Genomic DNA, 17815 nt, shown 5'->3' on the forward strand with positions numbered 1-17815 from the left:
CACTAGATTTACTCCCCTAGCAAGCACATCCAGGCTTCCCTGGAAAGAGCAGTTAACAAGCATGTTTGAAGGTTCTTCCAGGAGGGTTCTGCTTCAGGGTCAGGATCAGAGTTTAGGTCTGAAGCATGTAATGCAGGTGTGTTTTGTTATGTGTAAGACTGACTGGAGGGAGGAGGGGGTTCTGAGGACTGCAAGTCCCTGGGAGAAAGTTGCCACTTCTGACCTCTGTGTATCAGAGTCACGTGATATGCACAAGGCCCTGTGACCCTCACTTTCCCTTCCACTGTCCCCATGGTTTGCCTTTTAGGCCATTTTCTAGGCCAGTGCTGGAGGCCCTGCTCTCCCCAGGACAATTTCTAACAAAGGCTTCCCAAATGGTGAGTTTTCACAAGTGTGTTAACCACTCCCTCTCAGGGCTTCCTTCACAGATTTTTCCTACCAGACAGGGTACATTCCATGAGTGCAGTAAGCATGCAATGTCCATCCAGGGGATGCCAGTAAAAGCAGATCTCAGATATATTTCCTAGAGTCCTGTGATTCTCCTGTTGGGTATGGCCATGGACTGGGACCAAGTATTGAAGTTCCTTAAATTCTGAGGTCTGCTCATAAGTTTCTGTCTACAGACAGTCTTGAATCTTCTCTATGGGGATACTGACTCTCTAGGGGGTAGAACTATATTAAGGGTGGGGGAAGCAGGGACTGTAGATCTTACCCTGAGCAGTCTGTGAGCGCACAAAGGTCTTGATGAGTGTGTCTGTGGTTTGTGTGTAGAGAGACAGGGCATAACGTAGGGACTGAAGATCTGGACTCTTTTCCAGAAAGGTTTTCTTCAGCCCATTCCCTCCTGCATGGAAGTATTGCTGAAAGACAGAAGAGTGCCTGCTACTGCCATGGCCCCTTGCAGAGGGGCAGCTTTCCAACACTGTCCTCAGAGGAGTCAGAGCTGAGCAGAGGCTCTACACCCAGTCAGAGTCAGAGTCAGAGTCTCTGAAGTAAAAGGTTTTTTTTTGTTGTTGTTGGTTTTTAAAGGCATTTTGGCAAGAGCAGCATGGGATGATCACATTGCTGGGTGTTGCATTAGAAGAGTCCCTCTCACTCTCAGGCAGAAGTTGAAAAACAAGATCAGAAAAGAAAACACAAGTAGAACCTGAAATGGAATTGGCATATTGCACCAAAGTAAAAGACTCTGGGGTGGGTGGGTGGGGAGAATACAGGTCCATGAAGGATGATAAATGACATAGTGGGGGTTGTATTGTTAAATGGGAAACTGGGGAATGTTATGCATGTACAAACTATTGTATTTGCTGTTGAATGTAAAACATTAATTCCCCAATAAAGAAATAAATTTAAAAAATTAAAAAAAAGAAGAGTCCCTCTGGACAGACTGGGAGTATGGATCGGCCTGCCAATGCCCATGATCAGCAGGGAAGCAATTACAGAAGCCAGACCTTCCACCTTCTGCATCCCACAATGACCCTGGGTCCATACTCCCAGAGGGATAAAGAATAAGAAAGCTATCATGGGAGGGGATGGGATAGGGAGTACTTTCTGGTGGGAATTGTACCCCTCTTATCCTATGGTCTTGTCAGTGTTTCCATTTTATACATAAATTTAAAAAAAAAAAAAAAAAAGAGTCTCTCTCTGGACAGCAGATATGGGACACCAGCATTTCAAACAGAGAGAGGAGCCAGAAGGGCTCTTTCGCCCTTTGGAACCCTTCGAGAACTTCTATCTGTGACACATTTCTCTCAGTGGCCCTGAGTCACTGTTCATGTCTCCTTATTAACACCTTATTATTTCTGCACCCTTCACAGTGCATCATAAATGCCTGGTGCATATGTTGCCCAGCTGAATGAGTGAATGGGCAATAAAACAAATAAGCAATCCTTTGAAAACGCCAGTGACTTTCTACATACAGAAAAGATGGAAATGTCAGCCCAAGATCTGTAAGATGAATTCCCCGTGGAAAAGATTCAGGAATGGCAACGAGGAATTGTGTGAACTATCCCCAGAACCTAGGAGTGAGTGGTCTAGGTTCATGCTGAGTCAGGATGGGTCTGTTTAGTTGCTCTCAAGTAGGAATATGGACACAGATACAAAAGAAATGGATGTTGAAATCACTCTCTTCTGGATGGTGGGGGTCACAATAGCCCAAGGGACACCTAACCTGAGAGTGAAATGTCAGGGACAAGAGGATGTGGTGGTCAAACCATCTGGAAGGGGAGGGGTCTCCACCTTGATGGTGTCCAGGGCGAGGTCGAGGACAGCGCACTGCTTTGGAGTGAGACTCCGAGTCTCTTCTCTCACCATGTGGTCCTGGAGGCCCAGAGAAAGCGACTGTATCAGGGCATCTTGGAGCCGCGATGCGATGGCAGTCTTGCCCGCACCTGCCAGCCTGCAGCCTCTCCTTCCCCTCCTCCTCTTCAATCTCTCCAAGTTCAAAATTCCCTCTTCCTCAGCATCTCCTCCCACACATCCCAAGTGCCCCCTGGTCCACGCACCCCGCGTACCTTGAGTTTGGAAAGATGGCTCAGCTCTTTGGCAGCAGTGAAGATAAGCTGAGTGCCCTGGGTTGGAGAAGGAGGGGTGTCAGTCAAAAGCAGAGGACTCTCGACTGGGCCAGGAAGTAGGGAGGGAGGCAAGGAACACTAAAGTAGAAGGACAATGTTTCTTACCGTCTGGTCAGTGAGAGGGGGCAGAACAATCAGCCTTTCCATTGTGTTCATTACCACCCGCCAGAGTTCCTTCAGCACACGCTTCAGCACGGTCTTCTCACACACAGTGGCAAAGAGCGTGAGGCTGCAGGCCCGGGCAGTGGGTCAGGCTGGGGTGAGAGCTTATGAGACCTCCTCCCCACAGGCTCCTCCAGCTGACTGCCTCTGTCGTAACCGTCCTCAGTGCTGTACTCACTTGCCATCCAGGAAGTCCATGAGAGGCCGGAGCACACTGTCTGCATCCTGAGCCACGGAGGCCCTGGCGTTGGGGGACGCATTCCCTGTGCCGCGCACATGGCCCAGGATGTCAGCCATCTGTCGGACACACTCGTCGATCCGCACCTGGAAACTACACATGTGCCCATTGTGCAGCCCCCAGCCCCGCCAGCCCCACCACCCTGTTCTGGACAGCACCGGCTATCTGGCCCTGCTCCACTCATGGTGCAGCCCCCACAGGAATGACCAGGAGGAGGAGAGGGAAGATACACACCTGTAGTGGGGGGGATGGGCGTGGGGCAGAGGCTTTGGGACTGGCCAGGGACCATGCCTCGCTCTGGTATGTTTAGGGAGAACTGACCTGTTTCCAAACACCATGCTGAGCTCATCCAGAACCGTATTCAGCTTCACCTGCAGTTCCTTCAGACTGTCTGCAGCCTCGGAGTCCAGCTGTATCCACGGGAGACTAGCTTCACTAAGTTGGTTCTCCTGCCCTTTTCTCCCTTCCTCCCCGTAAAGCCTCTTTCCCAATGTCTACTCAAATTTCTCAGCTGAAGCCAGTCCAGACCCCAAGTCAAACTGCCCCACACCTAGAGGAGGAAGTACAGAGTTGTGTGGCCAGAGAGGTCAGGGAGAAAAAGAAGGCACAACAACCCCCCACTGTAAGACGTACCTCCTTGCCTCCCATGGCCTCGAACATTTTCTCCAGCTGGACCCTCAGTTGCTGCATGTTGTTCATCAGGATGCAGGGCTTTGGGGACAGGTGGAGGTGTTGAGTCTTGGCTCCTATCAGTGCAAGACTTGCCACTCACCCAACCCCAGTCTATAGTCTTTCCCCTCCTTACAGTGCTCGAAAAATCACAGGGAATTTACAACACACATCACATGGAGAGCACTGAGGCTGGAAACCAATTCAGACAGTTCTCTTTCAATGACAACCAGAAGCAAATGTTTTTTTCTTCCTTTCTTCAAGGTGAGAGTAGGTGTTCATGATAGCATTCATGGCAACTCTTTGAGTGTCTTAAGTTTTTTATTTAAAAGAAAAATACTAAGTAAACACACAGTTCAGTAGAGGAAAAAGTGCCAAGTGAAGACCCATAATGACTTCTACAATGTTATTATTCCTCTGCCTAATCTTACGCAAAGTCCTGTTGAAGTTAGAAATATCACACTTACCCTCAGTTCCAAGGATAGCTTGAAAATTAAGAAAGAATCTAATGTCTTCCCTCAAAAAAAAAAAATCCCAAGGCCTGATTCTTACCATTTTCTCCTTTGTGCAATAAGCCGGGAAGTCCTTTGATAAAATGTCCGCATATTGTATCAGCACCTTCCCAATGGTCTGCGAAAAGGGGAGATTGAAAATGGAGAGGGAACGCAACTGTCTCAACAGGTATCTTGCACCTCTCATTCGAGAACCACAGGGCGGTAAAGAGGAGTCTCATAACAAGGAACCAAGTCCACCTGCCTCAACCCCAGTACAGTACAGAGACAAACTCACCGATCTACAGGACACAACCACAGGAGAACAGGGCTTCACCCCAAACCACTGCAGAGAGGGGCTGAGCACAGTCTAACTAGGCTGTGAGTGGGACGATGGTAAAGGGGAAGAGAGGGAGGGTCATTGTCACCTTGGCAAATCTCCGCATATAGTGGGCAAGAATGCTGGGGTCGGGACACTCCAGCTTCCGGATGATCTCAAAGCTCTGGTTGAGCTGTGTGAAGACATCCACCACAGAGCAGGAAAAGAGCGCATGCTCTGATGTCTGCTGGAACTAAAGAAGGCCACACACAAGGTCACCACTTTCAACTTGGTGCAGCTCAAAAGGACTCTGCCCAGCAGAGATAGCTTGATGGCCCTCAGAAGTCCTCCTTACGGACTCCACAGGGCAGGGAGAGCCAACCTGGCTCAAGTGTTTGCTGACTTACCCCATCCTTCTTATCTCGTTCCAGGGCCCCACGCAGGAATTCCAGGGACACATCCTCATTCTCATCCAGCCATTGTAGGACAAATTGCTCAAACCATCTGCAGCCATGCAAGAGAACTGGGGTTGGAGCCAGTACCTGGCACATGCCACAGGCCTGACCACTCCCCTAGACTGGGGTCTTCTGAAAGGTAGTGCGTGAAGACTTTTCTTGACTGGCAGCAATCCCCAGTCTCCAGATGGATGAAGTGAATTAAAGATACTGACCCTGCCCATCCCCTAAGCCTCAGGGTCCTTCTCTTTCCCTCCCTCCCCAATGCTCACAAGATGACTCACGCGGGGTATTCGGGCACCTGGCCCTGGACAGCGGGCAGGTCCTGCACATATTCATTGTGGAGCCACTTCACCTTGAAGTGTAGGTTCATGTAGTCAGCACTTTTACACAGCCGGTCTTTTTCGTGCTCTGGGGGTGGGAAGGGAGTCTGGGTCAGGTCCTGGCAGAAGAGGCCATGGGTCCCTGAGCTTTCTCGTGGCAGAAAAGCTACTCCGAAGACGCCACCAGTCGTCTCAGAACAATGGTGACTCTCAACTACCTCCTCAGAGTCCTCTCTCTCTACCCACAGTGCTTTGCTTTCCAAGGTCCTGGCCCAAATCTCTCTTCAGAGATTAGGCTAGGCTCCCAGTTAAGGCCTACATTGTCTTCTTGCTCTAGAGTTTAGAAGAGCCAACTCAGGTAGTAGCCTCTAGTGAAGAAGAGGAGAAATTGAGTTGGGATTAGTACAGTTAGCAGAGAGGCTGCCAGGGACTAGAGCAGGGTGTTGGTTTTCTGGGGTTTGGCTAATCCTAGTAGCTAGGTCATCTGCTCAGATGAGTGGCTGTATATGACCAACGTGACTGAGCCACTGACAACTACAGAGGCAGGGAAAGTGAAAGTGGACCCAAGCTGACAGAAAGATCAGTTGAGCAGCCTGGTGCAACAGAATCTGAAGTTGGGAATAAAAAGAGGGGTGGGGTGGGGGGGAGGCAGAGCTAAGCTGAGGTTGTGTGTGTGTGTGTTGGGGGGGACCTCTCAAAAAATATGCAAATAAGAACAGTTAGCTTGAAACCATGGAAACACAGCTGGATAAAAGGACCATCATGCTGCAGAATACGGGTTTCCTATTATGGACTTAAAAGGCCACACCGAGCTGAATCTTCAGAATCGTATTGGAAAATCAAGGACAAAGACCACCCACAGCCTGTCCAGAGGAACTGTATCAGGGACCCTGTCCACAGGTCCTCTTCATTTACATTCATCTGAGTACTAAAAGTCAGCTGTGTGCTCAGTCCTAACTGGTCAAGTGAGTCAATGTGGAAAGGACTGAGCAGCAGGGAAAGAGAAGGTCAGTGTCTTTGAGGATTGTACGCCTCAGTTTTGGAGTTGCTATGGGTGATGCTCTCCGTGTCAAAGCAGAACATCCAGTCTGCGGGAACTGCTTTTAAATTAGTGCACAGACACTCAAGGTGAAAAAGAGAGCTCAGTGCTCAGCTCCCAAGGACTTTGGGTTCCAGGAATTCATCTCTTGGCACTACAGGCAGTAACTATCTAACAACTGCATCAGCAGTGGTTTTTTTTTTTTTTTTCTTTTTCTATGAAGGAGTGAGCTAAAGAAGAGGAAAGAGGAGTAAGGCTAGAGGTAAAGGGACAACAACCAAAGGTTCTTACCACCCCAAAAGAGGACTTTTCGTATACGAATGACAGTGGATGCTTGTGACAAAGCAAAGGCATGAATGAGTAATAAAGACCTCAGAACATAAGCAGCACCACCAGGAGGGTCTTCCCTTCTTCCTATTCAGCAAGCTTTAGAAGAGCAGGCAATGCTGCCCCATCACTCCAGTGCTCCCTAACTGCTTCCTTCTAGAGACCTTTAAGGCACAACACCTGCGTATGGAATTTGTACTTTCTTTGCCAATTGGGTCAGAAGACTGTGGAGATAACTCAACTGGTGGGAGTGCAAGACTTGTATGCCTGAGGCTCCTGGTTCAATGCCTAGGGCCTCTGTGACATATGGAATATTAATCTTATTTTTAAAAAACCCCACTACTTTGTTCACATGCATTTGTTTATGAACCTACAATGGTTTCTTATTGTCTTTACTAACTGGAGTTTGTGTTGAGTAAGTTCCAGGCAATATTTGAAGTAACTTAATAGACATCCTGGCTATTTCATAAACTCAGTGAAATTGCTATCATTATTCATTTTAGAGATGAGAAAAATGGTAGCTCATAGAAATTAAGTAGTAGTTTGGCCAAGTTCACACTCTTATTAGGTGGTGAATCTGAAATCAGTCAAAATTAGTTCTTTCTCCTCCAGTTGTTTTCAGCTTTTCTGTATTTGTTTAAAGGTGAATAAAATCTACCTCCCCCTTTAAAATAAAATTCACCTAGAGCCCCACATAGGAGTGCTAAAAGCAGGGTTGACTTTGCTGACTCCCCCTACCCCCTGGCCTTCTTACTTCCTGAGACATCTCTTTTTGAAACAGAGATAAAAATAGAGATATAGAAATAAAGATAGATAAAGATATCTCCAGAGATACCTCTGTTTGAAAAATCTCTGCCCTACATTTCACAATTTCTCTTGTGAAACTGATGCCTTCTCCCCAGTACGTACGTATGTACACGTGTACACACACACACACACACACACACACACACACACACACACACACACACACACACACTTATCTTTGCTCTTCCCAAACTCACCAGGGCTAGAGTTCTTCAAGAGCTAGCTCCCCAACACCCCCACTACCATCCCTACACACACACATTCACTGAGTCTGGGCTGGGGAAGAGGGACAGATGACCTTCCACTGGTCTGACAGGTTAAGGTATAGGCTGTAAGCTTGACCCATGTGAGAAGAAAGCAGCCACTGGTTTGGGACAGGATTACAAGATATGAACATACAGTTTGTGGCTATCTCAAACTCAACACAGATCCTAAAGGTCTCTTTCAACTTCAAAACTAACTGTTCCCAAACCTTGAAAGTTTAAAGGTCCAAGTATTTTCTTTGCCGGTCCACTCAAATAAAAGATGCAGGTTTTGCTTAGACCCACTTTCCCAGAGTGAGGAGGCAAGAATCACATAGATAATGTATAATTTACAGGGTACAGTTAAATGACTTAGCATCCATGGACACAGTTGGGTCTGATACCAGAAGTGATGGCTTGGTAGACCAAAGTGGAAAACGAGTAAGAAATCAGCTAAATGAACAAGTTGAAATGATAATGCTCTACAGAAAAAGCAAGGGATGGGGGGGAGATAACATAATGGTTATGCAAGAAGACTCTCATGCCTGAGACTCCAAAGTCTCAGGTTCGATTCCCCACACCACCATGAGCCAGAGCTGAGCACTGCTCTGGTGAGAAAAAAAAAAAGGAAGGAAGGAAGGAAGGAAGGAAGGAAGGAAGGAAGGAAGGAAGGAAGGAGGGAAGGAGGGAAGGAGGGAAGGAAGGAAGGAAGGAGGGAAGGAAGGAAGGAAGGAAGGAAGGAAGGAAGGAAGGAGGGAAGGAGGGGAGGAAGGAAGGAAGGAAAATGAGGGATGGAACTTCTTTCTGGCATTATCATAAAATCCAGAACTTTTTTCAGTTTCCAATGTGAGAAAATAATCCTATCTATGTATCAAAGATCCTGTGCTTTTCTGAAATGGTAGAGATAAGCTTCAGAAGAAACATTTGCATGCTGGGGAGCTACCTCAGTGGTAGAGCACAGGACTTGTGAGCCTGAGGTCCCAGGTTCTAACCCTGGCACTACCTACACCAGAGCTGAGTGGTATTCTGATCTTTCTCTTGTAAAAAATTAATACATAAGCAAATCTTTAGTCATTCATTTCTTTAAAAGATTTTTTAATAAAAAAAAGCTTTATTTATAAATGAGGGGGGAAAGTGAGAGCCAGAGCATTACTCTGACATATGCATATGGGTCAAACTTGGGACCTCATGCTTGAGAGCCTAGTGTTATTCCCATTGTACTACTTCCCAGGCTGCCATAAATACAGCTTTAAAGAACATTTTCCAGCAAGTAGGCCACTTGAGAACACCCAGTATAGGCGAAGCTGAGGAACCTTGGGCTGGGGAAGTCTTGGACAGACACTTGCCCTCAAGCTGAGAAGAGGAACCTCTGCCCACAGTCATTTGTAGTATGCTGTTGACTGAAGCTTTGCCCAAGCAAGATTTCCTGAGGCTCATTGCCTTCAAGGTCTAGAATCCCTCTGATTTCTCCCTGTGTGTTTCTCCTAGAACTTGCAGTCTGGGAGAGGAAAGGGAAAGCACTTCAAGTGCCCGGGCCAGGGGTCTGCAGTGTGCCCTTACCCTCCAGTGCATATTTCATGTCTTGGGCAAAGAGGTGCCACAGCACTTCTGCGCTGACTTTCCCCACATTCAACTCCTGAGGAAACCTGGATGACAGAAGAAGTCATAGTCAGAGAAGAAGGCAAGAGTCATTTGGTTTGACTGATTCCAAGGCTACTGTGCCTAGTTCTTGCAGGTCAGGTTGAAGAGAGGAGTGGTCTAGCCAAAGACTAGGCTCAATTTGGAGCAAAGGGCCCAGGGGTCAGAGGGCATTTGGGGCAGGCAAGGTGGGCCCAGGAAAGAAGGCAGCAGGGAACTGTGACCCAGGGGAAGAAGGGCTGAGGCTGCAAGGCAGGTCAAGCTACATAGCTGGAGGACAAGGGGCAAGCGTTGGCCATCAGAAGGCCCACTTTGTTTACAGTGGACAGACACATACACACATGGTCTCTGGATCCCCTGGGACTCCTATGGCAGCAGTCCCAGAGGCCTCACTCCAGGAAGGCTGGCTCAGTCTGGGCAGGGCCCCCCATTATGTTTCCACACCTGTCTCCAGAAAGTTACCCAGACAGATACAAGGGACAGAGGGACAGACGGATGGACAGGAGGAAGAGGTGGCACTGTAAATACACAGAGATAGGAAAGAAAGAGGCTGTTAGACAGGTAGACAAACTGACCACCAACCACACAGGGCCCAGTGGGAAGATACTCACTGGTTCAGAACAAGTGTGTAGGAATTCTTATCTTCCTCTATGATGGACACAATCAGTGTGATAAGTTTGGGCCAGAAGTCCAGGTTCCGAATGCTGGGACCTTGTTCCTCGGGGGGCAGCTCCTGCTTCTTGTTCCAGAGGAGACAGATAGTTGTCACAGTAGAATGTGGAGGGTGTCTCCAGTCTTTCTCTTCCCTTCCCCATGCTCTTTCCTTTGTAAGCAGGCACCCTTACTTTTCCTAGAGCCCGTCTTCCCTAGGACTGCCCCTGTCCCACTGAAAGGCCCTTCAACACAAAGAACACTAGGCTTTCCTCAGACCACAGCCAGCCAAACATTCACTACATCTTTTTGAGACTGAAAGGAATATGTTCTATAAATGTGTGAAGAGCAAGACCTATATGGAGCCTATAAATAAATATTAGACCCAGAAGGGAAATAAGAAAAAGAACAAAAGATGCTATTGGAAGGAGTTCGAAAAATGAACAGTTACCCAATACTGAGCTAGGCTGTCAGCCTAAAAGAGGTGAAGAGTCAGCCTTGCAGAAGGGCAGATTCAACCCTGCCAGTCACCTGATGAAGATATCTTAGAAGACTGTGCAGTATGGAGAGAAGTGATCAGAGGGGGAGCTAAACTTCCATCAGCTGTTAGCTCAGAGACAGAGAGAGAGCTCAGAAGTGGGCAGCCTGGAACATGGAGGGGTCCATATGATTCAGAATAAAATTAACCTTTGGGGAGGGATAAAAAAAAGTCTAGGACAGGCTAAGAATTCACCTACTCAATCCCTGAAAATATGCTCAGATTAAAATCATTTTCTTGAGCACCAAAGTAAAACTTACTTATTACCACATATGTTCATTTATGTCACATTTTGTCTTTGGTCCCTGGTCCAACCATATATGTCTCTCGTTGTCCAAGTGACCCACCTTCTATAACTCATTTACCCTCAAAAACGCCCAGAACTTTCTCTTAAATTTTCTGCCTCTGTGACCACCGCAGAGAAAAACTGAGGCTCCAAGAACCACTGGCAGCTAGCCCATCTGATTCTAAACCTCTTACCAACTGGTACTGGTGGCTGTACAATTCATGACAGTTGTTGAAGATATATTCGTATGTGGAGTTCAAACAGGCCTTCACACAATCCTTCACTACTTGGCTGGCCCTTGGAGGGCTCTGCAGTTCCTGCACCTGCCAATTAATAAAAGACACCCAGGTCCAGGCTCCTGTTCACCTAGATGGAGTCTTTTCCTAGCACTTCTTCAAATTGCAACTCCTTCATCTCTCTACAAATTCCAGGACCTATTCAGATGAAAAATCCACAGCAGACGATGGGGGAAACTACCCAGTCCATTTCTATTCAGTCATTGTCTACGTGCTCTTTTAGAAGTGACCGAGGGAGGGAGTCGGGCTGTAGCGCAGCGGGTTAAGCGCAGGTAGCACAAAGCGCAGGGACCGATGTAAAGATCCCGGTTCGAGCCCTGGCTCCCCACCTGCAGGGGAGTTGCTTCACAAACGGTGAAGAAGGGCTGCAGGTGTCTATCTTTCTCTCCCCCTCTCTGTCTTCCCCTCCTCTCTCCATTTCTCTCTGTCCTATTCAACAATGATGACAACAATAACAACTACAACAATAAAACAACAAGGGCAACAAAAGGGAATAAATAAATAAATAAATATTTTTTAAAAAAAGAAGTGACCCAGAGAATAGGTGTATGGAAGTGTGGAGATGGAAGTCCTATATCCTCAGGCTGTGCTCAGGGATTCTTACTCTCTATGTCTCTGCAGTTCAGTGCCACACAGCCAGTTCATCTCTTACCTTCATTCTGAAGAAAGTAATGCTGGTCAGCAAATCCACAGTGGACTTTAAGTCCTGAAGCCGCTCAGGGTTCCCAGCAGGGAAATTATTCTGTGGTACATCAAGCAAATGTAAGAAAGGTACAGAAGAAAATGAAGGTTTCCTTCATTACCCTGCCAAAGGTAATGAGATCAAAAGTTTCCCTGATACTTGGTAAAATTGTTCCTAGTTGAGGTAGACACAAAAGCTGTAGTACTGCAGGCTTCTCTGGTTTTTTCTACTGATACAGACAGACCCTCACAAAAAAAGAAGAAGAAGAAGAAGAAGAAGAAGAAGAAGAAGAAGAAGAAGAAGAAGAAGAAGAAGAAGAAGAAGAAGAAGAAGAAAAGAAAAGAAAGAAAGCAAAGGTTAATAATTCCCAGATCAACAAAGTTGCAGATTGCAGATGCTACCATGATACCAACCTGACTTCTCTGGGCAGACGACCTCACCAATGTATCCTGGAACCCCACCTCCCCAGAACCCTATCCCACTCGGGAAAGACAGAAATAGGCTGGGGATATGGGTTGAGCTGTCAACGTCCATGTCCAGTGAAGAAGCAATTATAGAAGCCAGACCTTCCACCTTATTCACCTCAAAAAGATTTTGGTCCATGCTCCCAGAAATAAAGAATAGGGAACCTCCCAATGAAGGGGAGGGGATATAGAACTCTGGTGGTGGGATTATATGGCATTGTAGCTCTCTTATCCTACAACCTCATTAATCATTATTAAATCACTAATAAAATAATTCCTAGGCCAGCAAGAAACACACTCTTGTGGTCCGGGAGGTGGCGCAGTGGATGGAGCATCGTACTCTCAAGCATGAGGTCCTGAGTTCGGTCCCCGGCAGCACATGTACCAGAGTGATGTCTGGTTCTTTCTCTCTCTCCTCCTATCTTTCTCATGAATGAATAAATAAAATCTTTAAAAAAAAAAAAAGAAAAAAGAAACACACTCTTACTCAATACTACTTCCCATGTAATGTGTGAACATGTGCACAAGTGAATATGTGAACACACACACACACACACACACACACAATTTTTTTTCTTGGGGAAAGATTCTTGCACCCAAATAGTGAGTGCTTCAAAAATCAGAATCTAAATGAAAATCCTAGAACACAGTGGAGCCACATAACAAGTCAGACAAAGATCCAGGACCTGTTCTTTCTCTACAGAGAACCCCAGTAATTCTACCATTCTGGAGCCAGCAGATGGCACGGCTCTAAGTAGAGGACTGCTTTTGGAATGAGTTCCTTCAGACCAGCCCACTGTCCTTCATATCATTCCATTTGGCATGAGTTATAAGAGGAAGCTTCCAAGGACAACTGAAGGGAGATAGCAAGCCATTCTGCACTTTTGAGAGTTGCATTTAAACCAAATGTAAGCCAAACATAAGGTGTACAGATATGGTCAACTTTCCATTATTCATGTAAGTGGAGGTCAGTGGAAGTGTGGGTCATTAAAACTTCACTTCTTTGAGGTTATTTTTTACACTTACCTTTCAGTGTGAGTAATACTGTCTGTTCTGGAAATTCACAACACTTTAAAGCAAGTAATAAACTCATTCTATGACAGTCATGGGAATAACTGAGAAACCACATTATCCAGTACTCACCCTCCTAGTATACCCATTTCCTCCCTCCGCTCCAGAAGCGGACATGACCTCAGATACAAACTACTCGACCAAGTCAATCTACATTGTTTCTCTCCCCTTAACTGGATTCTGACACCTCCCCTACAAAAAGGAGAGCATGTAAAAATACAAGAAGGAGGGAGTCAGGTGGTAGCACAGCGCAAGGACTGGCATGAGGATCCCGGTTCGAGACCCGGCTCCCCACCTGCAGGGGATTCATTTCACAAGTGGTGAAGCAGGTCTGCAGGTCTATCTTTCTCTCCCCCTCTGTCTTCCCCTCCTCTCTCCATTTCTCTCTGTCCTGTCCAACAACGAGGACATCAACAACAATAAAAAAACAAGGGCAACAAAAAGGAAATAAATAAATATTTAAAAAATACAAGACGGAAATGGGATCATCTAATCTTCAGTGGGGCATTCTAGATTAGGTCATCCTCCAGAGTGTCCTGAAGGAGGAGGCCATCAGAGTCTGGAAGAGTAATGTGAGTACATACAGGTGGGTAGTCAACTGGCACACGGGTGGCTGTGTGCACACTTCATGACCCTCCTAGTTTGGAGAATCCTAGGTGTCAGTGGCTGTGAGGACAGAGACTGGTCATTCTTGCTTTCTATCTTTATTGCTGATACTGGCCTGTACTCTTTTTCTTTTTAATATATTTATTTATTTACTATTGGAAAGAGACAGGGAGAAATTGAGAGGGGAGGAGGAGATAGAGAGGGAGAAAGATAGAGAGACACCTGCAGTTCTGCTTTACCACTTGGGAAGCTTCCTCCATGCAGGTGGGGACCAGGGGCTTGAACCTGCATCCTTGCACACTGTAATGTGAGCGCTTAACCAGGTGCGCCATCACCTGGCCCCCACCCTTTCTACACTGAGCTTGACCTTGTCTGTTACTATATCCCACAGCCATGTCTTCACTCACCCTATAGGTAGAGAGGTCGATCCTCAGTGAGTTGTGCAGTTGGTCCAGTAGTTTCACAAATCTCTCTTTCTGAGGGTAGGAAATAATGAGGTAAGATAAATACTCTGGTTCTGAGCTCCTTGACAGAACAAAAGGAGAGCCCTCTGTGAATGAGAAGCTACTGGGTCGGGGCTACATCTATGCCATCCCTGCCCAAAAGCAACACACAGTATAAAAGGAAAATTGGAGGGTTTTCTCTGTTCCAACTCTTAGCAGCTCTATTTCAAATTGGGGACTCATCTCACACTAACAAGGAAAATCAAGTTCCCATGAGGGGCAAAAGCTTATTCTGTGGAAGAATCAATAAGAATGTTACCATGCTCAAGGACCCAGGTTCAAGACTCCACTCCCCACTTGAAGGAGGGAAGCTTTACAAGCTGTTTGGCAGGTCTGTGGGTGTCTTTCTCCCCCGCCCCTCTCAATTTCTTTCTGTCCTATCAATTAAAATAGAAAGAAGAAAGAGAAGAATGGTCTGGAGGTGGTGCAGTGGATAAAGCATTGGATTCTCAACCATGAGGTCCCAAGTTCAATCCCCAGAAGCACATGTACCAGAGTGATGTCTGGTTCTTTCTCTCCTCAAGAAGAAAGAGAAGGGGGGAAAAAACGGCCACCAGGAGCAGTGGATTTGAAGTACAGGCACTGAGCCCCAATGATAACCTTGGTAGCAATAAAGTCAATAGGAAAGAACCAGTGTATCTCCATCCCTTTGGGACACTAACTCATCTTAGGTAAGTAAAACTCCAAACACATTCTTCCATTTGCTCCTGCACTTGTCATCTTGTGACTTACTTGGGGGTAGAGCTCAAGAGTCATAGCCTAGCACTGATACTAGGGGGAGAAATAGTGATGCTCTTGAGAGCTGACCAGACAGCAATGATGGGGTCTCTAAACCGCCCCTCACATGACTTCCTTTAGACTACTGTGAGTGCTGCTGTGAGTGCTGCTGAGAGTGCTAAAATAAATGACACACACTATTTCACAGTTGCTTTTAATAGACAAGCTATGATTAAATGTGGAATCATGTGTCTATTGGTGTGAGACTCCTAGAATTCATATATTGATTATATTTCATTAGCGATTAAGTCAATACAGAATGAAATGAGACAGAACAAAACAGATATTTGATATTCAATTGTATTAATCACCTACCAAAAAAATCCAAAGTCCATCAATAGTAACAAAAAAATAGAAAAAAAGAGCAGGGCTCAAAGACTCAATGAATTTGGGAGTTATGGTCATTTTATAGTTTTATTCCCAAATAAGTAAACTTTATAGTGGTTAAGAAATATTTCATCCAGGGGGCTGGGTGGTGGCACACTAGGTTAAGTGCATATAGAATGAAGAGAAAGGACCCGCACAAGGATCCTGGTTCGAACCCCCAGCTCCCCATCTGCAGGGGGGTCACTTCACAAGCAGTGAAGCAGGTCTGCAGGTGTCTATCTTTCTCTCCCCCTATCTTCCCCTCCTCTCTCCATTTCTCTCTGCGCTATCCAATAAAAATGGAAAAAATTCCACTAGGAGCAGTGGATTCATAGTGCTGGTACTGAGCCCCAGTGATAACCCTGGAGATGAAAGAAAGAAAGAAAGAGAGAGAGAGAGAGAGAGAGAGAGAGAGAGGGAGGGAGGGAGGGAGGAAGGAAGGGAAAAAGGAAGGAAAGGGAAGGGAAAAGGGAAGAGGGGAGAGAGGGAAGAGGGAAGAAAGAGGAGGGGAGGGGAGGCGAGGGGAGGGGAGGGGAGAGGGGAGGGGAGGGGAGGGGAGGGGAGGGGAGGGGAGGGGAGGAGAGAAAAAAAGAAATATTCATATTTCAAGGCCAAATGGTGGCACACCTGGTTGAGCACTTTTTTTTTTTTTTTTTTACCAGAGCACTGCTCAGCTCTGCCTTATAGTGGTGCATGGGATTGAACCTGGGACTCTGGGGCCTCAGGCATGAGTCAGTCTGCTTGTATAACCATTATGCTCTCTACCCCTGCCCTTGAGCACACGTTACAGTGTACAAGAACCTGAGTTTAAGCCCCTGGTCCCCACCTGCAGGGGGAAAGCTTTGCAAGTGGTAAAGCAGGGCTGAAGTTGTCTCTCTGTTTCTCTCCCTCTCTATCACCCCCCTTCTCTCTTCTAGCTGTCTCTATCTGATAAATAAAGATAATAAAAAAAATTTAAAAAAAGAAATATTTCATCCAGTTTATAGTCAGATGATGTCAGGTGACATTCTGAGTAATAATGAGTCAACATCTCAAGTCCGTTAACAGCAGGAAAGGGCCTTTCCTAGCTGGGGAACAGTCCAGATGTGGAAAAGAGACGGGCTCTGTTCACCCTGGCCTCTCCACTTGCCCATCAGTCTCATATGGACTTACTTGGAATGAACTGGTCAGAGAGACGGAATAGTATTAAGAAAAGTCCATTTGCGGACTTTTGCAGGACTGGCTAACATGATGGCTCAAGTAAACTGCTGGACTAGAAAGGTTTTGCCTATGTCCAGAATGGTGCTGTTCTGTCTCCATTCAGTTATCCATGTCTGAGGAGTGTCTGTTACTGTTGAGTGTATATCCATAAGGAAACAAAGAGAAATTTACTAGCATGCTCACATGCTTATAGGGAAACATCGTTCATCTAGAAAGGTGGCAAGTATTTTTATCAACCAACTCTACAGTACTGACTGTGAGAAAACAAATTGTATCATTCGGTAAACAAATGGGTACATGTGTTTTGATATCACACTCACCCCAAAGTTAGAGGCTGCAAAGCGATCTGATGCGGAGACATTGGTGGAGGCGGTTGTGTGGGCATAATAGGCGTTGATGTTGGCCAGTAAGGTACTCATCACTGCTGGCACCCCAGGGCACATGTACTTGGATGACAGACATGCAAAGTGCCTGAAAAACAGCAATGTTCTGCTTCAAAGACTCTTAAGGGTTTGTCGTGAAAGCCAAGTAATAATAACAACAGCAACATTAATGTATTTGAAGCTCAGATCACCTCTGTATATAAGAGTCTTCATAATTTATTTACTCAAATGTACATTCAATAGATGCCTACCCTGCGTCAGGCCCTTTGCTAACTGCTATAGCCCAAAAATATGACAGCCTGGCAGACAAAGAAAATGTCAGAAAAGGGGTTGGGTGGTGGCACACTTGGTTGAATGCACATGTTACAATGCAAAGGACCCTGGTTAAAGCCCCCAGTTCCTACCTGCAGGGGAAAAGCTTCATGAGTGGTGAAGCAGTGTTGCAGGTGTCATTCTGTCTCTCTCTGACTCTTATCACCCTCTTTATTCTCAATTTCTGGCTATCTCTACCCAATAAGTACATAAAGATAATAACAATAATAATAATAATAATAAATGGGAATGTCAGAAAATAAATCCAATAGTCCACAGTGTCTATGCAGAAACATTGTGGAAACATACAGGAAGATCCTCTAAATTATAATGGTTGGGGGCTCAAAGGCATTAGAAGAAGGTTTCCCCAATAAAAGATAGTTAAGCCAAACCTTAAAGG

The 17815-nt window shown here is 46.1% G+C and overlaps 1 protein-coding gene across 8 annotated transcripts in view; it reads right to left on the reverse strand.

The window, feature by feature from the left end:
• The window catches only part of UNC13B (unc-13 homolog B), a 224666-nt gene that overhangs the window by 4537 nt on the left and 202314 nt on the right, over window positions 1–17815 (reverse strand). For 4 of the 8 annotated variants that reach the window (XM_060199237.1, XM_060199236.1, XM_060199238.1 and 1 more), the window contains 17 exons: window positions 17041–17191; window positions 14282–14350; window positions 11704–11793; window positions 10950–11078; window positions 9892–10016; window positions 9203–9288; window positions 5189–5315; window positions 4857–4953; window positions 4559–4702; window positions 4192–4269; window positions 3604–3681; window positions 3292–3380; window positions 2911–3063; window positions 2676–2799; window positions 2511–2567; window positions 2236–2316; window positions 713–860 (listed from right to left, as the gene is read on the reverse strand). In XM_060199237.1, coding sequence (XP_060055220.1) covers window positions 713–860; window positions 2236–2316; window positions 2511–2567; window positions 2676–2799; window positions 2911–3063; window positions 3292–3380; window positions 3604–3681; window positions 4192–4269; window positions 4559–4702; window positions 4857–4953; window positions 5189–5315; window positions 9203–9288; window positions 9892–10016; window positions 10950–11078; window positions 11704–11793; window positions 14282–14350; window positions 17041–17191 — 1826 coding nt within the window. Of the gene's footprint in view, window positions 1–712; window positions 861–2235; window positions 2317–2510; window positions 2568–2675; window positions 2800–2910; window positions 3064–3291; window positions 3381–3603; window positions 3682–4191; window positions 4270–4558; window positions 4703–4856; window positions 4954–5188; window positions 5316–9202; window positions 9289–9891; window positions 10020–10949; window positions 11079–11703; window positions 11794–14281; window positions 14351–17040; window positions 17192–17815 lie in introns of all 8 variants that reach the window. The other 4 variants (XM_007522825.3, XM_016188041.2, XM_060199235.1 and 1 more) reach the window with 1 other exon arrangement.

This window comes from Erinaceus europaeus, chromosome 10, assembly GCF_950295315.1.
Source record: "Erinaceus europaeus chromosome 10, mEriEur2.1, whole genome shotgun sequence".
Taxonomy (NCBI): domain Eukaryota; kingdom Metazoa; phylum Chordata; class Mammalia; order Eulipotyphla; family Erinaceidae; genus Erinaceus; species Erinaceus europaeus.